We start from the raw sequence: 26,612 nt of genomic DNA, 5'->3' as shown, positions 1-26,612 counted from the left end.
GACCTTTACCTCAACCCATACACAAAAATCAATTCCAGGGCTTCCCTGGTGGCGCAGTGGTTAAGAATCCGCCTACCAATGCAGGAGACACAGGTTTGAGCCCTGGTCCGGGAAGATCCCGCATACCGTGGGACAACCAAGCCCGAACACCACAACTACTGAGCCTGCGCTCTAGAGCCCGTGAGCCACAACTACTGAAGCCTGTGTGCCTGGAGCCTGTGCCCCGCAAAAGGAGAAGCCACCGCGATAAGAAGCCTGCGCACTGCAACGAAGAGTAGCCCCCGCTTGCTGCAACTAGAGAAAGCCCGCGCGCAGCAACAAAGACCCAACACAGCCAAAAATAAATAAAATGAATTAATAAAAAAAAATCCTAGGGCTTCCCTGGTGGTGCAGTGGTTGAGTCCACCTGCCGATGCAGGGGACACAGGTTCGTGCCCCGGTCCAGGAAGATCCCACATGCTGCGGAGCGGCTGGGCCCGTGAGCCATGGCTGCTGAGCCTGCGCGTCCAGAGCCTGTGCTCCGCAACGGGAGAGGCCACAACAGTGAGAGGCCCGCGTACCACAAAAACAAACAAACAAACAAAAAAAAAACACCCCAAAATCAATTCTAGTTTGATTGTAAGCCTAAATGTGAAAGGTCAAACTGTAAAACTTCTAACTAATAACAGGGTAGAATATCTTTATTCTGGCCAAGATTTCTTGACAAGTACATAAAAAGTATTAACCATAAAGGAAAAGACTGATAAATTGAATTTATCATTGAAATTAAAAACTTTTCACTCATCAGAAGATAACTTTAAGAGAATGAAAGAGAAATGGGAGTGAGAGAATATATTTATGTATAAAGAACTCCTATATAGATCAATAAGAAAAAACAGGCAACCCAATCTAAAAATGGATAAAACACTTCAGCAAGCATTTCACAAAAGGGGTAATCTGAATGGTTAATAAACATAAGAAAAAAGTGCTCAAATACTCATCAGGAAAATAACTTAAGCCTCAATGAGATGCCACTGCACACCCTAGAATGGCTTAAAAAAAAAAGGCAATACCAACAGTTGGTAAGGACATGAAGCAACTAGAACTCTCATATATTGTCAGTGGAAATGTTAAATTGGTAAAACCACTCTGGAAAACTGTCTGGTATTATCCTATCTTCTAATGATGAATATATGCAAATCCTATGACTGAATAATTTCAAAGACATATGCCCAACATAAATGAGCACACATGTATACCAAAAGAAATGTACAAGAATGTTCATAAGTAGTTTTATTTATAATAGCTAAAAACTAAAAATTAACTAGGGCTTCCCTGGTGGCGCAGTGGTTGGGAGCCTGCCGATGCAGGGGACACGGGTTCGTGCCCCGGTCCGGGAAAATCCCACATGCCGTGGAGCGGCTGGGCCCATGAGCCATGGCCGCTGGGCCTGAGCGTCCGGAGACTGTGCTCCGCAATGGGAGAGGCCACAACAGTGAGAGGCCCGTGTGCCGCAAAAAAAAAAATTAAAAAAAAAATTAACTAAATTCCTTTCAATAGCTGAACATATAAACAAATTTTGATATATTCACATAATGGAATATTAGAGCAATGAACAAGAATGAACTACTGCTATATGATGATATATATATTGTATCCCATTTATATGACTTCAAAAACAGGCAACAAGAATCTGCAATGACAACAATCAGAATACTGGTTACTTTTCTCAGGGTTTGACTCTGAATTAACATTAAGTCATTAAAGGAGGCTTTGGGGGAACTTATAATGCTTTATATCATGATCTAGATAGTAGTTATACAAGTATATTTATTTGTTAAAATTCATCAAACTGCAGAAGGATATAAGGCAGAACAAGCTACAGTCCCTGCTACCAAGAAATTTATATTTTAAAGGGGAAGACAAAAAAAAACAAAACAATTAATTGCGCTTCCCTGGTGGCGCAGTGGTTAAGAATCCACCTGCCAATGCAGGGGACACGGGTTTGAGCCCTGGTGCAGGAAGATCCCACATGCTGCGGAGCAACTAAGCCCGTGCACCACAACTACTGAGCCTGTGCTCTACAGCCTGCAAGGCCACAACTACTGAAGCCCGTGTGCCTAGAGCCCGTGCTCCACAACAAGAGAAGCCACCGCAATGAGAAGTCCACGCACCACAACGAAGAGTAGCTCCCACTCACCGTAACTAGAGAAAACCCGCGCACAGCAACGAAGACCCAACATGGCCAAAAATAAATTAATTAAATAAAATTTAAAAAATTAATTTATAAGTCCTGATAAGTTCTATACAGAGAATTATAGCAGTCTGATGTGACAAGAAGCTAACTAGGTGATCTATTTTAGAATCCATTTTAGATTGGGCCCAGTCACTTAATGACATTAGCATTTAGTGACATTAAGATTGGAATAACAAAACGGGGCTTATCACATAAGAATCAAGTGAAGAGCATTTCCAGGAGATAGAACAATTTGTATAAAGACCCTAAAGCACGAATAAGTTGTGTTCAAATTACGGAAAGAAAGACAGGGTGGTATAGAGGGCATGAGAGTGGTAACTTGAAAAGAAGTAGTCTGGGTCTAAATCATATAAGGCCTTTGTGAACGAGGAAAGGGGTCAGGATTTTATTCTAAGTATGACAGGAAACAACTGGATGGTTTTAAGAAGTAGAATGACAGCATGATTTAGGCTTAAAAAGAAAAAAAAAACCCAAAAAAACACTGGTTTCTATATGGAGAATGGACTGAAGGTGGGTAAAAGCAGAACCATGGGAACCAGTCAGGATTCAAGACATTGGTTAAGGCAAGAAATGAAGGTAGTTTGGTTAGGATGGTAGTAGTGGAGATAGAAACGGGGGCAAGGACAGATTCTGGATGTGTTCATAAGTTATCTTGACATAACCTGCTCATGGATAAATGTGGGTGATGAGAGAATAATCAATGATTTTACTTGAGCAACTGAGTGGTGGTGTATTTGCTAAGATGTGAAAAACTGCAGAGGAACAGATTTTGGGGGAAGAAAACAAGAATCCTAGCTTGAATTTAAGACATGAATTAGACATCCATGTGAACCTGGCACGAAGGTAACATGACATAAGTCTCAGTGCTGGAGAACTGAATTTTGGAATTATTAAATATAGATGATACTTCAAGCTATGTGACTGACTGCAATTATATTTGATTGCTCCCTCTTTTCCTATTCACTCTAAGCAACTAGGCCAAAATGGGAGCTGTCTTGTCCTTATGTGACCTTGTCTCCTGGCCACAGGAGCTGATCTAAAGACTAACATCTATACCAAGGTGGACCAACCAATAGTTCTTTCTCACTATTTTCTGAACTAGAGCTGCGGAATCCTTTCGTCTCGAGGATGAAGGTGAGGTTCAAAGTTTTGCTACAAGTTATCATTCCAGGATAGTGGAGAAAAGTGGTCTGAGAAACTGAACCTGACATGCAGAGAAAAGCAGGCCTTTTGAGGTAAGAGAAAGACAATGTCCTGAGTGTTCTAGTCCCTATACCAGTTTACCTCAGTCTTCCCACACTTTGGTTATGTAAATTAACATTTTTCCCCCAAACTAGTTTGAGATGGATTTCTGTCACTTACAACCAAAAGCCTTTACAAATGATTATCAATCCAACTCTATCAAATTTCAGTGACACTTATAAATATCTTCATTTTGCACTAAAATTTCATGTTTACTTTGTCCCATTATTTAAGTAAATAAAACCTGATTTTGTTCAAAAGAATATAATCCCAATAAATGGTATGGTGGAGAAGAAAGGTAAGTTTTGTCCAAGAGTTTCTTCATCAAAGTTAAATTCTTCTTTCAAGTTGTTTCCTTGAATCTGAAAAGAACTCATTGTTTTCTAACATATTTTAAAAAATCCTCTGATATAAAAGATTATTTTCTAACTTTCAGTAATTTCTAAACTATAGAAACAGAAATCTCAAAATCTTTGTCAGTTCATTGCTGTCACAAATCCAGTCTTAAGATAAAAGTACATCTCTACTGCTGCATTAATGTTAAACTATATCCCACTTACTTTAACATCTAGAAGATACATACATGAAAATCCTTTGTACTTTCTCTAACTGGAATAAGAGATTACCAAAATATTAAAGAACTTAAAATGAACAATTTATGTAAGATTTGGTTTATAAAATAGAAAAAAACTAATGTGAACATTTTACTTTAATATGATTTAAATTTAAACATTCATGTTCCTTATCTAGAATCCTATTGGAAGATGTTTTTTTATCTACTTTCACTATCTGATCACTACTCCAGTAAACAGGCAGCATTTATTTTCTACAAGTACTCTAGCTAGCTCTTTACTGCCTGGTATAACTACTACTTTAATAGCAATAAGTTAGCAGAAAATAAAATAATTTGAACTTACCCAAATGAATAGGCAGGGCTAGGTTTCCTCATCATTACCCAGTAACTTATTAAACATGTCATTAAACTAAGTAAAAAGGAAAATAAGTTTAGCATTAGAACTAGAACTAGAGGACTTACAGAAAGAAATTTAGCTTTCAGAATACCTAAATTGCTAAAAGTTAATAGTGTTTGCAGACTAAACTAACAAGTTATTCTAATAATTTATAATCTAATCACAATAAGCACCCTAATGTGAGTTTTAACATGGGGAGAAACTGAAAGAAGTTATGATATACCATTAAGACACTAATAATAGAATAGAACCTAAACCCATAATTTCTCTACTCAGAAAGTTATCCCCCTAAATGGTTTCCATAACTGAGCCTGCAAAACATGACACAGTAATAATAAGTGCAATTTACTTGATTCTAGGCATATACAATACATTTTAACTTTGATAAACTTTATTTAATCTCTGTTAAAAGTTAAACTAAATATTAATAACACCTTGACAACATTCTGGATGGGATAAAGTTATGGTTACTTTCTAAGTATAGTGGAGATTCACTCTAAAACAACTTACTACAGTGTGAAATTCAGGTAATAACTATCTGTTTTAGACCAATCAAGAAGATTTAGTTACATGACTGATGAAAAAGACATCCCTATAACATACTTCTATGGCACGGATCTTGGAGACATATGGTCTAAGCATTCTGCAACCTTTATTTGGAAATATGAAAGGTCCCCAAAGCAGGAGCCAATAGGTCGTCTCTCTAGCTCACAATTACATATATACTTTGCAGTTATTAACATCCCTCATTTCTTTTCACACCCACATGGTTACAGTGGGAACTAGTATGTTCTTATGTGTTCCTGCTCCCTGGTCACAGCTGACTCATCTACAGGTAGGCACCTGACCTAAAGTCTGGGTATTATCTTTTCTGTTGCTATATAAATGGGGTATTTTCTTCCAGCATATCTTCTAATTATTATTTGTACATATGGTCCATGTTGATAATTCTACTTATTTCACAGATAACTTTCCTTAAGTAAAGAAAACTTCATAAATTCAGTGCAACAAACCTTTTTTTAGTTTAATTTTATCGTTTTATTCAAAATAGGACATTTACACAGAAATGTGCATAAAGCACATATGTACATTTTAATAAATAGAAAAAAAACACCCATTTAACCACCAATCAAGGTCAGGAGTAAAACACTGGGGAAGCATTCTGGAGGTCTCTTTTCTGTTTTTCAAATGAAGTATATATAGTTGATAACAAATTCCTTATTAGCTTCAAAACATTAAGAAGGGTCTTCCCTGGTGCCACAGTGGTTAAGAATCCTCCTGCCAATGCAGGGGACACGGGTTTGAGCCCTGGTCCAGGAAGATCCCACATGCCACGGAGCAACTATGCCCATGTGCCACAACTACTGAGCCTGCGCTCTAAAGCCCACTAGAGCCCGCGAGCTACAACTACTGAGCCTGCGTTCCACAACTACTGAAGCCCGTGCGCCTAGAGCCTGTGCTCTGCAACAAGAAAAGCCACTGCAATGAGAGCCCACACACTACAACAAAGAATAGCCCCTGCTCGCCGCAACTAGAGAAAGACCGCACACAGCAACGAAGACCCAGTGCAGCTAAAAATAATAAATTAATTAATTAAAAAAAAAAAAAAAACAACACAACACTAAGGAGGGGACTTCCCTGGTGGCACAATGGTTAAGAATCTGCCTGCCAATGCAGGGGACACAGGTTCGATCCCTGGTCTGGGAGGATCCCACATACCATGGAGCAACTAAGCCCGCATGCCACAACTACTGAAGCCCTCACGCCTAGAGCCGGTGCTCTGCAACAAGAGAAGCCACCGCAGTGAGAAGCCCGCGCACCACAATGAAGAGTAGCTCCCACTTGACGCAACTAGAGAAAGCCCGCGCATAGCAATGAAGACCCAACACAGCCATAAATAAATAAGTAAGCAAATAGGTAAGGAAGGAAGGAAGGAAGGAAGTAAAAACATTACGGAGCGTTTTTAAAACTTACCTAAAAAGATCAAAAATGGTCAGGTAAGTATAGGCAGTTAAAGCTGCAAAACAACAAAAAGACTGATTAAAATGTTACTGAATCCATTGTTAGGAAATACAGCAAATCACCAAAATTGTTCATAACAGGGACATCCATCACTGGAAAACATGAGTCACTGATTAATCTCATATGTTGGCAATTATCTAGTAAATTTGACTAATACATGTAGCCAAAGTTGGTTAATACAAAAGCTTACTTTAGAACCTGATTTCTCCATCAGGAAAAAATGAAGCAGTATATGCTCAAAAGCCCTGAGATCAATTTTTTGCCTCCTTCTGTCATCGGAGTACTATTTTAAATGTATTTTTAAAATAGCAGGATGAAAATAATGGTAAATAAAAACATAAGAGTCATGACACAAGAAAAATATTAGATTTCCCTTTTCAAGGAAAACTCAATAAATCATAAAATTTTATTTATACACTACATAAATTGAAGAACTAATCTATCACATTAAAAGGAAATCTCACAAAAAATATACATGCACCCCAAAGTTCACAGCAGCACTATTTATAAAACAGACTCACAGGTATAGAAAACAAACTAGTGGTTACCAGTGGGAAAGGGGCAAGATAAGGGTAAGAGATTAAGATATACAAACCACTATGTATAAAATAGATAAGCAACAAGGATCAATTGTACAGCACAGGGAATTATAGCCATTATTTTGCAATAATTTTTAGTGGAGTATAATCTATAAAAATACTGAATCACTATGTTGTACACCTGAAACTAACATAATAATGTAAATCAATACCTCAATTAAAAAATAAAAAGAAATCTTAGTTTTTCAAATAGATTTAATTTTTTTTTTTAAAAAAGCTCATTTTAGATAACGCCTAACAACTGAACCAAATTTTATAGTTTACAAGGTACTTTTGGAATAGATTCTCTCATTTAAATCTTTTGAGTTATAGTTCAGAATAATATATTCTATGTAAAGGAAGACATACCTTTATTTAAAATGAGAACAATAAAAGTGAAATAATTAACCCCTAAAAATAAGAATAGTGACATACCTATACTATTAGTGGAACTGCACCACATTAGCAGGAAGCCAGTACATGTTAAGTTTATCACACCAAAGAGCAGTATCTTCCAGGACTGTGAAAAAGAAAATCATTCTTATTTGTACAATGCTGATAAACTTCTCTGGGTCCATTCAAGTTGCTGTGATTCATACTCTAATATTCAAAGGAATAAGCACAACTTGTTTCAAAGAGTTGAAGTGCCACATTTTCTAAAACTACCAAAATTATCATCAAACAAGTTACTATTATAATATATAAGCCTAAAAGAATAATTCTAGAAGGGGAATTATTCTAGAGAAAATAAATTCTGACACACAAACTCTCATATAGTTGAGAAAATATGCTGACATTTGAATATAATTTTGTCTCCATAAACATGTAGAGACAATGATAAAAACAAATGGGGCAAAATGTAAAGCAATTGATGAATCTGAATAAAGGGTATAAGGGAGTTCCTTATACTCATAACATTTCTGTAAGTTTGACGGTACATCAAAATAAAGTTACCCTGCCCACCCACCCACCAAAAAAGAGCAGTACTTGGTTATTTACCAAGTAAATTGTATGAAACAGGACTGCAAAAGAGGGGAAGATTACCACAGTTTAGAAGTTCACAGAAAAGGGAGGATCTGAGATATACCTTGAAATAGCTAGGATTTAGAGGGAGGAGGAAGAGCATTCTAAAAATAAAGGAAGAAGAGATCAAGTGAACTGTTTTTTATTTTTGTTCTGCTCCTCTCCCTGTAAAGGGAGACCTATGCTTGTTTGAAAGTAGAGGTGAAATAAATTAGTGAAAAGGTAGTTATTTTGAGGTGTTAAAATTAAACATGTAATTGCTAAGGTCAAGTATGGTATGGGGTAGAATGGTTTTACAATACAGATGAAAGGTGTAGGTCTAGAAAGGAAGAACACCACCCGTGAGAAAGTGAGAAGGGTAAGAAGGTAACGGAAGAGAAAGAGAACTTGTAAGGCAGAAAGAAACGACAGTGATGTAACACAGAGGTAACAGTCTTGAAAGGAAGACACAAGGCCATTTTCTAAAATTAGGGGATACGATAAAGTAGCACTGGAAGCTTAAATCTAGAAGAGGATCTGCAGAATAGATGTTATGGTGAATATACTATTGAATCATTAAAAAGAAGAACAATTACCAACATGAATTTATGGTAGACACCATTGTGGAACTTCCTCTACACCCACGAGCAAAACCAGAAAAGCAAGTGAGATAGGGATGTTAGAGACTTGAGAACTGATATGATAGGTTAACAAGACAAGGGACTCTAATACTGGTGAGAACATTAATGAAATGACTGGATATGGGGTCTAGTCAGGACAGGGATTCAACAGCAGTCAGAAAAGGAGGATAAAAAGTGGTGTTTTGGGGCTTCCCTGGTGGTGCAGTGGTTGAGAGTCCGCCTGCCGATGCAGGGGACACAGGTTCGTGCCCCGGTCCGGGAAGATCCCACATGCCGCGGAGCGGCTGGGCCCGTGAGCCATGGCCGCTGAGCCTGCGCGTCCGGAGCCTGTGCTCTGCAACAGGAGAGGCCACAACAGTGAGAGGCCCGCGTACCGCAAAAAAAAAAAAAAAAAAAGAGTCAGATTCTGAGTATTATACTGAAGATAGAGCCGGCAAGAATTACTTATAAAGCAGATGTGAGGAGTGAGGGAGAGATTGGTAAAAGTGACTCCAAGGTTTCTGGCCTAAGCCATGTAGTGAAGGAGTGATAGAAAATCAAAGTTCAGGTTTGATCATATTAAATTTGAGATGCCTATTAGATATCCAGGTGAAAATGTTGAGAAGTCCATTATATATAGGAATTGGAGGTAGGGAAGAAGATAGGGACTGAGATATAAATATAGGGTCATCAGCATATGGTAATGAAAGTGTCATCTAAATGGAATGAAAGTAAACAAGAGAGGCCAGAGCTCCATAAGCCCTGGGACACTCCAAAACTCAAGAGGTCAGAAAGATGAGAGGAAACTAAGAAAGGAGACTAAAAATAATGGCCAAGTAAGTAGGAGGAAAATCAAGAGTGGCATTTCAGAGTTCAAATGAATAAAACTGCTTTAAGGTGGAAGAGACTGTTTTTTGTCAAATGCCACTGAAGGTCAAATAAGATGGGAAATGAGGATGACCACTGCTTTTGGCAACACAGAAGTTATTAGTTACCTTGTAAAAGCTGTTTCTGTGGATAAGTGGGGACTAGAATCAGACTGGTTTTGTTTAATAGAAACAGGCAGAAGAGAAAGTGAACAAAGAGAGTAAAGACAATTCTTCTACGTGCTTTTGTATAAGAGAAAGGAAGCAGTAGCTGAGAGTGGAATATATGGCATGTAATTATGACGCAAGAAGGAGAAGGAGAATGATTCAAGGAACAACAATGCAAGAGACAGAAGGAACCATTATAGAAATGCTGTCTTTGAGTAGGCAACAGTGGAAGAATTGGCCTTATATAGCAGATCAGACAGTTCATTCACAAAATAGGAGGGAAGGCAGAGTGTTGGTAGATATGCTAATGACAGGATGCGGAAGTTTTCTCCTGATACTTCTTTTCCCTCAGCGAAACAGGAAGCAAGATGAACAGGTTAGAATGGGGATGAATAAGCTTTTGGGAGTTTGAGGACAGAAGTGAAAGAAAATGGTATGAAACTGTCACTTAGGAAACTGGAAACTGAATAAACTAGGAACATACAATATGGGCCACACTAATGGCATACTTGATCATGAATTTGAAGTGAGACCAGTCAGCATGGTTTTGTGTTTTTTTTAAGGCTACATTCTGTTGCTTGCACGCAGGTACAGAGTAGGAAAAAAGTGGACTTAATGAGGTTAAGGATTTGCCAAGGAAGTATGATAGACAGAAGAGGGGCACAAAGGAGTTGAAGGCATATGCAAGAAAATGAAAATGATGGACCAGATAATCTAAATTGATAAGTAAGTAAATATGGATAAGAGAGGTGAAAAATAGTGAAAATATAGCAGAGTAAAGGACTGGAGGCCCTAGTAATAGGAGTGAACTGGAAAGACAAGAGATAGTGACTGATGAGTAAAATGCTTAAATTGAGACAATGGGAGGATATAGTTATTACAAATGATAAGGTTTATGGTATGATCATAGGAGTGGATGGTTGGGAGGGATACAGGACAAGATTATTTGTGGTGAGGAACTGAGAGGTAAGGATCTTCCACGTGAAATATGAAATCACCAAGAACTAAGACAGGAAAAGCAATGAAGAGATAAGCCAGGTGTACCTCTTAAGATTTAAATTATGATAGAGGTTATCTGTACAATTCAGGTGTTCCTATACTCGTTTTGTTCCTACTACCTATTCTGTGGTATACTATGCTTCAATGAAGTGTACTGTTAAAGAACTTGCTGCTTCCTCCTGCAATATAGTTGCTTTCCATCAACATCATAAAGCTATAACTATCTGTTCTCAAGAGATCATCCTAAGGACTTCCCTGGTGGTCCAGTGGTTAAGAATCCACCTTCCAAAGCAGGGGACTCAGGTTAGAGCCCTGGTTGGGAACTAAGATCTCACATGCCACAGGGCAACTAAGCCCGCACACAGGGCAACTAAGCCCGCACACCGCGATAAAAGATCCTGTGTGCCACAACTAAGACCTGATGCAGCCAAATAAATAAATAATTTTTTTTTTTTAAAAAAAAGAGATCATCCTAAATGACTAAATACAAAAGAAGCAGATAAATTTCCTACCCATGGCTCTCAGAGTTTAACATTCAGAGATGATAATATTTCCAAATACTAGAATTAATGAGTTTTGACCATATCCCAAGGTTTTAGAAACAGGAGATATAGTGGTAAAAAACAAAGAAAAGAAGTCTTTAGTTTAGTATTATAATATGTGGTCAATATCATTGCTACTGCTTATTATGTTACATTGAAGCTAGGATTATTTAAAATTCATCAAATATTTGTTGGGTGCTTATTTTGTACTTCTATTAAAAAATGAGGGGATATATGTATAGCTGATTAACTTTGTTATATGGAAGAAACTAACACAACATTGTAAAACAACTATACTCCAATAAAGATGTTTAAAAAAAAAAAGTGAGCAAAAGAGACATAGTCACTGCCCTCAGGGAGCTTACAGTATAAGACAATAATGAGAACAATGACAACAGAATAGTAATTAGAAGGTCTACACTGGTGACCAAAAAGGGTATCTATCAATTGTCTATTTATAGTCTCAAAGCATAACTTATTTTTTCTGCCTTACATTAAAAATGAGAAAACTTGGCTTCAGACCACACCCACTTAATTTGCTAAAAAAACTAACAACATGAGGCTATCACCAAACAATTTTTCTTCAAAATTCTTTAGAATTAGAATAAAAACTAACCAAAGCCTAGCTTCCTCCCAGGCAAAACAACTGTATACTAAAGTTCTGTAATTTTACATTAAAAATTACTTATCCAACATAAAAAAATGAAAACAATGTGATGGATCAAGAGTGATTTCTATTTGCCTTAAAAATTACCTTTCTTCAATGTTATGTTTGTGCAATAATTAAAATTAGGGTTAAGGAATAAAAATAACTTACCCTTCGATCAGCTGCTACAAGTCTAAATTCCTGCAATAACTTGCCAAAAAAAGATCTTTGTGGTTTTCTAAAGAGATGAATTGTCCCCTTTAAAGCAAACAAAAGTACACAAATCAGCATTTAAGTATCTAATCTTCTTCATTCCTGCGATATAGTAATAACAACTAACATTTCTTGAATGCTCATTATGTCCCAAGCAATTATTCTAGACACTTTGCATGTATTTACCTATTTAAGACTCACAATCATCTATGTGGTGGAAACAATTTTTAGTAAATTGTCTAAGCACACAATGCTAGTAATGGCTGAGCAGGAATTCAAACCCAGGCATTTTAGCTCTAGACCAAACTCTTTTTTTTTTTTAATGGATTAGGCAATTTTGAACCAGAAAACCAGTTTGCCAAATAGCTTTATTGGAAAGAAATTATTACAATTTACCTAATTAAAGCTTTATATATGAAAGGTTTGGCAACTATTATTACAGGAAAACCTCTGAGTTTCTCTCTCAGGCATTCAAAGTATCTGACATCCTAGCTAGCTTCCATGGTCCCTGCTAGTACACAGTATGGTACTAGCAGAGAAAGGTCACGGCAGTGGGGTTACCAATGAAAGAAAAGACTGAGTGGTGATTACAGTGGGATTTAATACTCAAGTTCAGGAAACCATGTAAGAAAGCCTTAACATAAAGGAGAGCTCAAGCACACAAAGGAAATTAGCCTGTGATTAAGGTAGTATCCAGTATCAGTGCGAGAAAGTATGAGTTATTCAATAAATAGTATTTGGAAAAAGGTAAAGTTGGATCCTTACTACTCACTCTAATTTTTCATTATTTTAAAATCAAAATATAAAACAACAGAATAATTGAAGAAACTCATGGATGTGTAATTTTATAATCTTGTATGTGGAGAAGACTTTTCTTAATAGGACATAAAACCAAGAAGCTGTAAAGGGGAAAAAATTGATCAATTTTACTACACTTTCATGATGGGAATACAATACAAAAAACAAAACAAAAAAACACCCTGGAAAAATAAGCTGTGAAAATCTTTGTTATTACAAAAGCAAAGTAATTGTTTCTAGGGGAAGAAAAATCCTTCACAATTTTCAACGGGTCATACATAATAGTTTGATTGCTAAGTGCCATGTACTTAAATTTTTGGATTTTAATTTTAACAAAACATTTTCTTAGATGGTAAAGGCCACAATCACTATAACAACCATACTACATTTCTACCCCATTAAAGTTGGCCAATTTGATTCAAACACTGAAGCTCCACAGACAGCAATGGAACTAGGAGTTAACAGATTAAAAATGTGAAAAACTTTCAGATCCAATTCAAGCAGAGGTATGATTTTCCTATAGTCAGCATCTAGAAACATCTCAATAGTTATAAAATGATACATCCCATTTCTTCAAGTTTTACATGTCATTAGTTGCATTATGTTTAGACTCAGGAAAGGCAGAAAATAGGCTGAGCTCTAGAAATCTGGCATTAACAAAAACAGCAAAATGTTGATAACTGTCGAGGCCAAGTTATGGCTACATGGGGGCTCATTATATTATATTCTCTCTACTTTTGTGTATGTATGAAAATTTCCACAATTAAAAGTTAAAGTAAAATATATTTTTAAAAACGTAAAAATAAAGCATCATGAAAAAGGTGCAACTAATTTTCATATCCAAATAAAGACCAGTGTATATGTATAACCCTAAGGCTCTGCTACACCAATTCAGCTGAAAAGGAACAGTATGCTATTTTCACCTGAGATGTTAATAAATGCTAATGTCAACAAACATACTGTAGTCTTAAAGAATTATGTGCGGATATTTTGGTCCCAAAGATAAATTCTACTTAATGCTGGTATCCTTGAATATCTTCTAACTTCAGCCCATTTTAAATTATTTCAGTTACTTTAAGTTTCAGGTTAAAGGACTTCCCTGGTGGTCCAGTGGCTAAGACTCCGAGCTACCAATGCTGGGGGCCTGGGTTCGATCCCTGATCAGGGAACTAGATCCCACATGCTGCAACTAAAAGTTCGCATGCCGCAACTAAAGATCCTGCACGCCGCAACCAAGACCCAGCGCAAACAAATGAATAAATAAATAAATAAAAATATTTTTAAAAATAGTTTCAGGTTAAGACAATCAATAAGGTTTCTAAAAGGCAGAGGGCCATTTCTGATGCCATTCTGATAGTGGGGGAAAACCCACAAAAATCCTAATTTTCACGTCACTCTTTCCAAAATTATATTGGCTCTCCACTGCTATCAGGATAAACTCCAAATTTTACAACTTGGAACTCAATGCTTTCAGTGAGTTAGCCTCAGTTTCTTTCCATTTTTTCCTCTTGCTCCAGATAAGAATCCTCAACTCCAACTAAACTGCTGTTCTCCTTGTCTCATGATCTCATGAGACAAGTCTGAGATCTCTCATGAGATCTCATACCATTCTAGAGTAAAAAGACCAGACTCATCTAACCCAAGCACTAATAGCAAGCACTTAGCAAATTACCTGACCTCTCTGTTTCCTCATCCAAATGAGAGTAATGAATAGTAGATTAAGAGTACTGGAGTAAGGAACAAAGTATTACTGGTTCACTTCCTACATGAAGCCTTATTAGATTATTCAAACTATAGAGTTTTTTATGCCACTTGCTTTGTAATGAACCACAGGCTAGCCTTCATCTTGTCATCTTGCATGGTAAGTTAATTTTTTAGTAACTTCACTAATGACAAGGGCTATATTTCCTTGACATATTCTAAGAAAGCACTACGTTTTGCACATAGCATGTTATTAATAAATAATACATAATGGGTAACTTTAAAAATAAAACTTAAATGCTACTATTTCCCTTATTACTAATGTTTCACGCATAAAAATTTACTGCCATGGTTACTTATTCAGTATTCTATAAAACAGATATTTATTGAAAATTTCCTCTGGGCCAGGCACTGTACAAAAGGCTCTGGGGAGATCAGAGTGAATACATAGGTCCTCCTCTCGAAAAGCTTACAGCCTAGGAAGTGAGAAAGACAAGTGAATACACAATTTTAACACAGTCTGGTAAAATGCACCAGATGTTACTGGTAAAAAGCACCCTCACAGGAGCGTAAAGGAGGCACTTAATAGGATGTTTAGACATGGCAGAAAGGCTCATGAAAGAGTCTAAAGGACATGTTAAGGGTTATACTAATAAGGATGGCAAGACAGGAAATGGAGAGCAATTCTGGCGAGAGAAGAGCATATATGAATTCGGTGCAAAGGTCTAATTCTTAGAGCACAATCTGCAAGCTGTTCACTGTAGCTGGAATATGGTGTATGTATGTATGTATGTGTAAAAAGAGGCTGTAAAGGTAAGAAGCTAGACTACAGATATCTTTGCTTGCCATACTAAACAGGACTTTAGCTTTCAGGCTAAAGGAAAAAAAAACGGAAGAATTTTAAGCAAGGGAGTGGCATGGTCAAGTTTTAGAAACTTAACTCTGGCTACACAGTGGTGAATGTTTTGAAGGAGACCACAGCTATTTGGTCAGCAAAAAAAGTAAATTTTTACCCACTTTCTGCATGTAAAGGAAGGATTACAGGAAATTTAGAAAATATTTTCAAATATGTGAATAAGACATTTTTTCGACCATATCCACTCAAGGAAAAAACTTAGAGTGACAGTGCTGGGGCACAGAAACGTGGTCCTTTTGTCATATACAGGCTATCAATAAGAGACCCATGAATTTTCTGATACAATGGTGTGTACCTCTTTTGACACTGAAATCACAATCAACTGCTTATCCTTAGATAAAATTCAGAGAGCTATATACTTGATTTCTAAAGGAATAAAATGACTAACACCTCTAACAAAATTTAAATACCACATCCCCAAAGCCATAAGGTATATTGGGATCTACAAACGCACACAAAAAAATAAGCTGCAGTAAGAGGCACTATCAGCACCTTGACTTTCGCCAGTCTTTGGCCTTCTGATAGCTGCTGCCATACCCGGCTGTCGCACTCGATAAAGGCAAGTTGGAGACTGGGGCGTCAGCCTCAATACCCTACTAACCATCCTCTTTTATTTTCACCAGTGTTATCGTCACTACTGTAAGCATCACTAATACGGTCGTTGCTGCTGTGGACTTGTTTTCTGACCTTTTGTTGATCTTGTAGTCGCTGACACTGGCAAAGACTTTTATTTCTATATCAAGGATGTCATTGCAGGGAAGAGTCATAAACTCGCCCAGAGCCGAAAGGTCGGCCTGGAGCGGGGCCGCGGTCCGGAACAGCAAAGGAACCGAGCGAGGGAGCATCAGAGCTCTGGTGGCACGCTCTCGGACGCCAGCCGCTCCTCCCGGGGACCCCGAGCATAACTCCGACGACCCCACCTCTGGGTGGCTGAGGCATTCCAAGGCGGCTTCAGGACCAGAAAGGATAAGAGGAATCATTTACGACAGAAACCCTCACAACCCGGGCCAACTCACCATGATAAGGAGCGGCACAGCTCCCGCCGGAAGACGGCCTAGGAGCTGGTTTTTCCCTAGAGCGGAAGGGGGTTGGGCATCAGCGGCCGATTGGCTGCGAGCGACGCGGGGGCGGAAGTGCGTGCACCGGCCTCAGGGTCCCGCTCCCCCTTCCCGGCTGCCCCTGCGTTCTATAGAGGCGAAGGTGGCGGCTAGAGCGACTCTTCAGGCCCCTGCTGAGTTGTGGGTGCAGAGGTACGCGCTGAGGTCTTTGTCAAGGAGCAATTAGGGTTTCTTTGTAATGTTAGAAAAGTTTCATTGAGTCCTGAAGCGCTTTTACCTATGTTGTGTTATTTAATTTTTGCAATACCTTACGAAATAGATTACATTCCCATTTTTCAAGTGAGGAACCAGGATTAAGAAACTTGCCTAGAGACATACATCTAGTTTGCTGTAGTAGCTGAATTTGAACTCAGGCCGACTAATGACGGACTACTGTGTTGTGCTTCCTAAAATACGACTTCAATTCTATAAGATTAATTTTATTTTATAAAAGGAAAATAAAACACATGGAAATGTAATTCATTGGACAGAAATTGAATATGTAGTACGTGTGTATCAGGTACTGATTTCATGAAAATGATATTCTAGTAAGAAGAGACAAAACAAGTAGGAGAAGGAAAAATTTAAAATATATCGGTAAGTAGTGCCGTTTAGAAAATAGGAAAAAAAAAAAAGAAAATAGGGTAATGGTATAGAGAGTAACTGGGTCACTAATTTAGAGAGGTAGTCAGAGAAAGCTTCTCTAAGAAGATTAAATTTGACTTCCAAATGGCAAGTCTTTCTGTGAAGTTTTTTCTAGGTAGAATAAGTAATGCAAATACCTAAGTAAAACAAACAAGGGTGTTTTAAGATCAGAAAGAATGTCTGAAAGTATGTCTGGAGAGTTGTGCTTGAGGGGAAGAAACAAAGAGAAGATCTAAGTGATAAACAGGGGCCAGATCAAGTCGGAATTTCTAATTAGGGGTAAAAAGCTTGGTTTTTTTCTAAGTGAGACCGGAAGCCAGTGGACGGTTTTAACAACGGAGTGACCTTCTGCATTTTGGCTGTAGTATGGAGAATGAACTGTAGATGGAAGATAATAGCTAACATTTATTAAGCACTTATGTGGTAAGCACTATTACTAAGAACTTAATGTATCATCTCATTTACTCCTCATAACAGCTCTTTGATATAGGTACTATTGTTAGCCTCTACTTGGAAAGTTGTGTGCCAAGGTAACACACCTAGTCAAAGGTGGACCTGGAATTCTGTACACCATAATTTTAAAGCCTTACCAACTACTCAGTACTTGCTACTTCTGGACAAGATTAGAATCAAGAAGGCAAGTTAGAACATTATTGCTTCATTTACCCTGAGCAAATCATTCTCAATTCTTTTTTTTAAAATATTTATTTATTTGGTTGTGCCAGGTCTTAGTTGCAGCAGGTGGGCTCCTTAGTTGTGGCATGCGAACTCTTAGTTGTGGCTTGCATGTGGGATCTAGTTCCCTGACCTGGGATCCAGCCCGGGCGCCCTGCATTGGGAGTGCAGAGTCTTAACCACTGTGCCACCAGGGAAGTCCCCATTCTTGATTCTTGAAGTTTCTTTACAGTCTTTTTTTTTTTTTTTTTTTGCGGTACGCGGGCCTCTCACTGTTGTGGCCTCTCCCGTTGCAGAGCACAGGCTCCGGACGCGCAGGCTCAGCAGCCATGGCTCACGGGCCCAGCCGCTCCGCGGCATGTGGGATCTTCCCGGACCAGGGCACGAACCCGTGTCCCCTGCATCGGCAGGCAGACTCTCAACCACTGCACCACCAGCGAAGCCCCAGTCTTTTTTATTTTAACAAAACTGGAATCAAACAGTACATATTATTTATAGTCTGCCTACTTCATGTAAGGATGTATTGTGACATTTTTCCCGTGTCTGAATTTTCTAGAATATAGTTTTAGTGACCTTAGAGAATTCAATCATAGGCATGTGCCTTAATATCAATATATTTAACTAATTCCTTATTGATGAGTACAACAGGGTTTAGAGATAGCAAAAATAAATCTCTCAAGCTATTTTAAGAAGAAGAAAAAAAATCTAATACAGGGAATTGAGTAATTGATATAAAATCATAGGAAACAACTAGACAGAAGATCAACAATGAAACAGAAGACTTGAACAACACTATATACCTATTAGACCTAACATATGTCTAGAATACACCATCCAACAACAGCATAATACACATTCTTCTCTGGTGTATATGGAGCATTCCCAGGACGTAACATTTGTTAGGCCATAAAATAATTTTCAATAAATTTAAAGGGATTAAAATCATAGAAAGTATGTTCTCCAAATATACTGGAATGAAATTAGAAATCCATAACAGAAGGAAATTTGGGATGCTCCCATCTGGTGGAAATTTAAAAACCTTAGTCAATGGATCAAAGAAGAAATCACAAGAGAACTTAGAAAATACGTTGAGATGAATGAAAATTAAAACTCAACATACCAAAACTTATTGGATACAGCAAAAGCAGTTCTTAGAGGGAAATGTATAGCTGTAAATGCGTGTATTAAAAAAAGAAGGATCTCAAATCAATAACCTAACCTTCCATCTTAAGAAACTAGAAAAAGAAGAGCAAACTAAACTTCAAGCAAAAAGAAGGAAATAAAAGGACTTCCCTGGTGGTCCAGTGGTTAAGACTCTGCACTTCCACTGCAGGAGGCACGGGTTTGATCCCTGCTTAGGGAGCTAAGGTCCCATGTGCTGTGTGGTGCGGCCAAAAAATTAAAAAGAAGGAAATAAAGCTTGGAGAGGAAATAAATGACATAGAGAATAGAAAAAAAAATAGAGAGGGAATTCCCTGGCAGTCCAGTGGTTACAGTGGTTAGGATTCCTTGCTTTCACTGCAGGGGCCCAGGGAACTAAGATCCTGCAAGCTGCACGGCCAAAACATTAATTAATTAATAATTTAAAAAAAGAGAAAACAAAACCAAAAATCGATTCTTTGCAGTTTTCAACAAAATTGACAAAGCTCTACCTAGACCAAGAAAAAAAAGATTCAAATTACTAAAATTGGGACTTCCCTGGTGGTCCAGTGGGTAAGACTCTGCATTCCCAATGCAGGGAGCCTGGGTTTGATCCCTGGTTGGGGAACTAGATCCCACATGCATGCCAAAACTAAGACCCAGTGCAGCCAAAATAAATTAATTAAAGTTTAAAAAATAATAATTAAAAAAATTATTAAAATCAAGAAAGAAAGGGGGGACATTATATTGATCTAACAGAAATAAGGATTATAGGGAGTATTGTAAACAGTTACATACCAACAAATTAGATAACCTAAATGAAATGGACTAATTTCTATAAAGACACAAACTACTGAAAACGACTCAAGAAGAAATAGAAATCTGATTAGACATAACAAGCAATTGAACTTATAAATTAAAAAAAAAAATTCCACAAAAAGCCCAGGCAAAGATGGCTTCATCGATGAAGTCTACCAAACATTTAAAGAAGAATTAGCACCAATCATTGACAAACTGTTCCCCAAAAATAGAAGAGAAAGGAACACTTCTCTTCTCATTCTATGAAGCCAGAATTACCCTGATACCAAAACTAAACAAAAACATCACAACAAAACTACAGACCAACATCCCATATGAACATAGATACAAAAACACCTCAACAGAATAATAGCAAAATGAATCCACCAAAATATAAAAAGAATCATACATCATGAATGAGTGAGTGGGAATTCACAGGAATGAAAAGCAGGTTCAACATATGAGAATTAAGAATGCAATATACCATATTAATAAAGGGCGAACGCCACACAATCATCTCAATAGATGCAGAAAAACATTTGACAAATCTAACACCCCTACCAGAAAAAACAACAAACTAGGAATAGAACCACAGACATAGGTTCTTATGTTGAATAATTAGACCTTTTAGTTTGGAGTGTATTCTATAATTAGGCCTACATCTTTGTATGAAGTTATTAGACGTTTTATTTTGTTTTGAATATATTTTTGCCATTAACCTGCTTACTCTTTCTTCTTGCTTTTGCTATTGTCTGTCTGTATTACGAAGTCTTGTTTCATGTGTTTTGTTTATATTTTATTGTTTTATCTATTTTTAATGTATAAGGGAGTGTTCCATAGGAAACAGATGGAAGTATAAACCTGGTAAGTCTTCAGTACAAGCGAGCCCTAAGCCCTAACAATTGGAAGTCCCATTGGATTGGTAATCAGTTGTTGAAAAAGTGATTGATCAAACTTTGCCTTAAGTATCCTGTTCATGAGAACACTGTCTTGTCAGTTTGTCAAAAAAAGATCACTTTGATTAGTCCATATTCTGGGATTAGTGATCTGTAGAGTTTGTGACTGTTGATTGTACAGACTCTTCCTAGTCATCCTGCTTGGCTGGAGAATCTGTGACACTAACAAAATACACATTGTCGATCAACCACCATGGCCTCCCTTTCTTGCAAATTACCTATGTCAAAGTCTCCACCTCCTCCTAGAAGAACTTCTGCCCCTTATATAAAATTACTTATAATCCAAAGTCTTGCATTTTCATTGGTAAATTTAAAAAAATCAACATAGAATAACAATTACGAGAATTTTTGACATAAAATCAATTTTTTAAACTGAGAAGACAGAACACCAGTGAACAGTCAGCTTTGTTAATTGGTATGCTGAGGCTTCAAAAGAAAATTCTAACTCCAAGACCGTCTCTCTGAAAGATTTTGCAACCTTCTGAAACCTACCTTCCTGGCATTTTTCGCTTTCTCTTCAGCTGTCCCTGACTTTCTAAGTGACATACCTTTTCTTCAGGGTTTTCTCAGGAAAATCAAAATCACATTGTAAACTTACTAGACCAGAAGTCAGATTTATAGAAGTTAAATGAAAACTCTAATCTAGAGCCAAAACCCAGGAGTTTAGGAAAATCTTTTTCCTAAACTTCAGGAAGACAGGCAAAAAAAATTGCTACAGAACTCAGGATTTTGTTAGATACTTAATGTCCTGGACTACAGATCTGTACCAAATAATTCGTTTGTTCCTCAGAAAGGGTAAAATGTTTTATGTCAGCAGAGTAGAAAAGATTTAAATAACTCCACTATGTAATAAAAGTTTAAAAATAAAAGTAGAAAATATACCACTTAATTTCAGCATCTTTTAAGGGAAGATTGACCAAAGATTCAAAATTGTAAACTAAATAAAAATGAAAGGGAATTCCCTGGCAGTCCAGTGGTTAGGACTCCATGCTACAGCTACAGGGGGCCTGGGTTCATCCCTGGTTGGGAAACTAAGATCCCACAAGCCGTGCGGTTTGCGGCAAAAATGATGATGATGATGATGATGATGATGATGATGTTGTTTGGAAGTTTCCTGAGGTCTGTTTTTTTTTAGTTCCCTAAGGATTGAACCCAGGCCCTCAGCAGTGAGAGTGCAGAGTTCTAACCACTGAACCACCAGTGAATTCCTCTCCAAACATTATTTGAAAAGATTTTGAAACAATGAGGAAGTTGCAGAAAAGTTTTAACTACATTGCAAATAACTTTGTTTTCCTTGAAATGTTAAGTTGTGGACCTGCTGCCCCATCACCCCCAAACATGTTAGTGTGTATTCCCTGCAAACAGGGACGTACTTCTATGTAACCACAGTAACAGCCATCAAAATCAGAAAATTAACAATGACACATTACTGTCATCTAACCCTTAGACTCCGTTCAAGTTTTGTCAGTTGTTCCAATAAGGTATTTTATAGCAGAAGGAACCAGTTCTAAATCACAAGTTGCATTTAGTTGTCATTCTATTTTGTCTCCTTCAGTCTGGAACAGTTCTTCAGTTTTTCACTTGACTTTCACGAATTTGCCAGTTACTTTGAAGATTCCAGTTATTTTGTAGAATGCTCCTGGAATAGATTCAGGTTGTGAATCTTTGACAGGAATATCATGGTAGTACTGCATTTTTCTCATTGACCCTATTATGTGAAATTTGGCCCAGTAATAACTTTCATCACTAGATTAAGGTGGTATCTGTCAAGTTTTTCCACTGTAAAAACTGTACTTTGAAACTGAATGTATTCATACTTAATCACACTTTCAATTTATTCTTGTGTTTATGTATATGTTCACATTGGCTCATGGTTTCTTATTTTACCTCATGGGTTATAATCCATTACTATAATTACTTTAGATGCTCAAAATTGTCCAGTGGGAGCCCCTCTAATCAATAATTCATCCTCATCCTTCTTTAAGCACTTTCTTCTTTTCTGGCACAAGATATTCTGGGTTATCCTGTATTTTCTCTGCCCTAAACCTGGAGTTGGCCATTTCACCAAGGAGCCCAGGTTCCTTTAGTGGATATTATGCACCGAATGTTTGTGTCCCCTTAAAATTTGTATATTGAAACCCTACCGCCACAACGTGATGGTATTTGGACATGGGGTCCTTGGGAGATCATTAGGATTAGATGAGGTCATGAGGGTGGGACCCTCAAGATAGGATTAGTGTCCTCATAAGAAGAGACACCAGAGAGCCTGCTCTCTCTCTGTCACTGAGGACACAGCCATTTACAAGCCAGTGAGAGCTCTCACCAGAAACAAAATTGGTCGGCACGTTGATCTTGGATTTCCTACCCTCCAGAACTGTGAAAATAAATATCTGTCATTTAAGTCTTGCAGTCTATGATATTTTTGTTATGGCAGCTCAAGCAGACTAAGATTTTGATACCAAGAAGGGGGATGCTGCTTTTAAAAAACACCTAAAGGGCTTCCCTGGTGGCGCAGTGGATGAGAGTCCGCCTGCCGATGCGGGGGACATGGGTTCGTGCCCCGGTCTGGGAGGATTGCGCATGCCGCGGAGCGGCTGGGCCCGTGAGCCATGGCCGCTGAGCCTGCGCGTCCGGAGCCTGTGCTCCGCAAAGGGAGAGGCCACAACAGTGAGAAGCCCGCATACCACAAAAAAAAAAAAAAAAAAAAAAAAAAAAAAAAAAACACACCTAAAAATGTGGCAGCTTGAACAGACTAAGACAGTAGAGAATTTAGAAGACAGGAGTGGTATGTGTGCTCATTGCTTTTGGGGTGTAACTACTCCAAGGCCTTCTCAGTGCAAAGAACTGGGGAATATGTGTACACAAATATAAATATATTTACATCTACATTTCTTCATCTGTTTTTATATATCTTAAATCATGAATTCATACTCTTAAATCCAATTCCAGCCCAACCCCACAGGTTTCATTTTTTTTGTATTCATAACTCCATTCTCTGACAGAAACATGGCTCCACTATGGTTAATATATTGACTTGTCTGATTAAGTCTCTTGCATGTAAGCAGTTTGTCATCTTTGCTGACACCTTTCCCCAATACACACCTCTCTATTCTTGAGAACTTATTCCTCATTCTAGGTTGCCCCAACGCATACGAATAACTTCCTTACTCTGTCCCCAATACCCCATACTAAGCTGCCCATTATTGTAGACACCCTCCTCACCCCACTTGGTCTATGACACCCACTTTGGGCCACCATGTGTCCCTCCTCCCCACTGCAAAACCTGCCCTGAACAACTGTGCAGAAAAGAAGCTAGCATAGCTGGGCTGAGATTGCTATCTTTTGAAAGGCCAGATTCCAAGTTTGGTTGGCATCTGGGAACTTGGATTTGGGGGAGGGTTCCCACTATTCCCTGAGAGTGGTTCACTGTGCCTAACACATTTAGGCCTAACATCTTCACCCATGTTGTCATAACTTGATGCTGGAGGAATTAAGTGCATCCTGTGTAATTCCACTGGGAGAGGACTCTTGGAAGCTGGTGCTTGGTTTCCTCTGGACTTTGCCCCATACTCTTGTTCCCTTTGCTGGGTGAGATTATAATATGCATCCTCATTAGTCTACCTTACAATAATACTATACAACTTTATGTACAATATAATAACCTTATTTCAACATAATTCCATTCACTGCCCTCTCCTACCCTTTGTGCTATCTTTATCATCTACTTCTACATACACTATAAATACCACACTGTAAATTTTTTAAAAACAAATATTCAGAGAAATTAAGAAAAAATTATCTTCTGTATTTACTGACATATATATCATTTGCAAAGTTCTTAATTCCTTCCTGGCGATACAGATTCCTATGGAGGATTACTTTCTGTCAGCCTAAAGAATTTCTTAAAGCATTTCCTATAATGTCAGTCTGCTAACAAGAAATTCTCTTAGGTTTTGTACACCTGGAATAGCTTTTATTTTGTCTTACTATTTTGAACATTCTAAGTAGACGCAGAATTTTAGGTTAACTTTTGTTAATTTTTGCACTTTATTTTTTTTAATTGATGTACAGTTGATTTCCAATGTTGTATTAGTTTCAGGTATACAGCAGTGATTCTCATATATATATATATATAAAATTTTCTAGATTCTTTTCCATTTTATTACAAGATACTGAATATAGTTCCCTGTGCTACACAGTAGGGCCTTATCTGCTTTTTATATAGTAGTGTATGATTTTTACACTTTAAGAATGTCATTCCATCATTTCCTGGATTCCATTGTTTCTGATGAAGTTAGCCACCACTTTTACTGTTTATGCAAGTGTAATGTCATTTCCCCCCTCTGGCTGCTGTTGAGATTTTTTTGACTTGATTTGGTTTTGTGCACGTGTGTGTGTTTTGCAATACTGTGCACCCAGATGTGATCTTTGTTGCATTTATTCTGCTTGGAATTCACTGAACTTCTTGGACCTGTAAGTTGATGTCTTCCAACAATTTTGAGACAATTTCAGGCATTACTGCTTCAGATATTTCTCTTGCCCCATTCTCTTCCTTTCCTCTCCTCTGGACCTCAAAAGTACCTTACATTAGACTGATACTGTCCCACAGGTCTCAAATCTCTGCTGTTTTTTTTCTCTGTGCTTCAGTTTGATAATTGTACTGGCTGTCTTCCACTTTTCTTTCCTCTGCTTGTGCAGTTTACTGTTAAGCCCATCCAGTGAACATTTAAATTTAGACACTATGTGTTTCATTTCAGATTCTAATTCTTAATCACCAGACTTTCCATTTGGTTTTCAGTTTCTGTCTCTCTGCCAAGAATCCCAATCTATTGATCCACCATTTTTTCCCCTGTAAATTTTAAAATGTATTTTAAAGCTGTTAAAAAATAATTTTGTTAACTCCAACATAGGGTCATCTGTGTATCTGCTTCTATATATTTTCTGTTGATTACGGATCATATAATTTTTCTTTGTATGCTTAAGGTTTATTTTGTACTGGACTTTGTGAATGACATATTGTAAAGACTCTGGATTTTGTTTTCTTCCAAACAATGTTTTATTCTGGCTAGCTGTTAACTTACTAATGTATAACCTTGATGCTGTGAAAGCCTGATTTTAAGCTTTGTTTCAGTGAGTTTCTTCGCATTTTGCCCAGAGTCCTAAAGTACATCCCTTAGTTTTGGGATGTTGTCCTTCCTCCTAAGCCACGGCCCGTTTTGGGTTTCAATGGGAAACCAGAAGTGTTTACTAAACCCCTCTTATTCGCCCTGTATTCGTCCAGCCGTTGTTACCACTACTCAGTTCCTTGGACTTCAACTATTGCTTTCTGCTGGGTTCCTTTGAATATCACACTGCATAGGTACAATTTTGGAATCCACCAAGCATTTGAAAAGAATTTGCAAGTAGATTTGGGGGATTAGATCTCTGAAGCTCTCTCCATTTCAAAATTTCCCTCCTAATTTCAAGCTGTCCTAGAAGCCCCAAATGACTCCTCAGCCCAGCAAGACTGTCACATTCTGCTTGAATTCTATTTCCAAGCACACTGCACAAGCTGGAAATTTCCCTCATGGTAAAAAGCTAGTTAATGTGGATCTCTTCTAGTATATGATTTTGTGCTGTTTTTGCCTGTTTTTAATTGCTTTCTAGAGTCTTCTAATCACAGCTTTTTATACTTTGTTCAGACTTTACATTTTTATTGGCAAGAGAGTCAGTCCAATAAAAGCTATTCCTTCAATACCAGACTGCAACCTCTGAAATCTCAAAAAGTTTCAAATAAAAAAA

The 26,612-nt window shown here is 37.7% G+C and overlaps 1 protein-coding gene across 3 annotated transcripts in view; it reads right to left on the bottom strand.

The window, feature by feature from the left end:
• SLC30A6 (solute carrier family 30 member 6) overlaps positions 1-16,587 on the bottom strand; it is a 35,194-nt gene extending 18,607 nt beyond the window's left edge. The window contains exons 1-5 of one of the 3 annotated variants that reach the window (XM_024732104.1): positions 16,537-16,587; positions 12,064-12,150; positions 7,485-7,569; positions 6,424-6,466; positions 4,396-4,461 (exon numbers count right to left, since the gene is read on the bottom strand). In XM_024732104.1, the coding sequence (XP_024587872.1) occupies positions 4,396-4,461; positions 6,424-6,466; positions 7,485-7,569; positions 12,064-12,150; positions 16,537-16,539 (284 nt within the window). In that variant the 5' untranslated portion in view covers positions 16,540-16,587. Of the gene's footprint in view, positions 1-4,395; positions 4,462-6,423; positions 6,467-7,484; positions 7,570-12,063; positions 12,151-16,012; positions 16,018-16,207 lie in introns of those variants that run through there. The other 2 variants (XM_024732112.1, XM_024732121.1) reach the window with 2 other exon arrangements.
• Positions 16,588-26,612: the final 10,025 nt, after the last annotated feature.

The sequence above is a fragment of the Neophocaena asiaeorientalis genome, unplaced genomic scaffold (genome assembly GCF_003031525.2).
Source record: "Neophocaena asiaeorientalis asiaeorientalis breed wild unplaced genomic scaffold, Neophocaena_asiaeorientalis_V1.1 scaffold18, whole genome shotgun sequence".
Lineage (NCBI taxonomy): Eukaryota > Metazoa > Chordata > Mammalia > Artiodactyla > Phocoenidae > Neophocaena > Neophocaena asiaeorientalis.
Note: the sequence above shows the minus strand (reverse complement) of the source record. Positions and strands in the feature narration are given on the sequence as shown.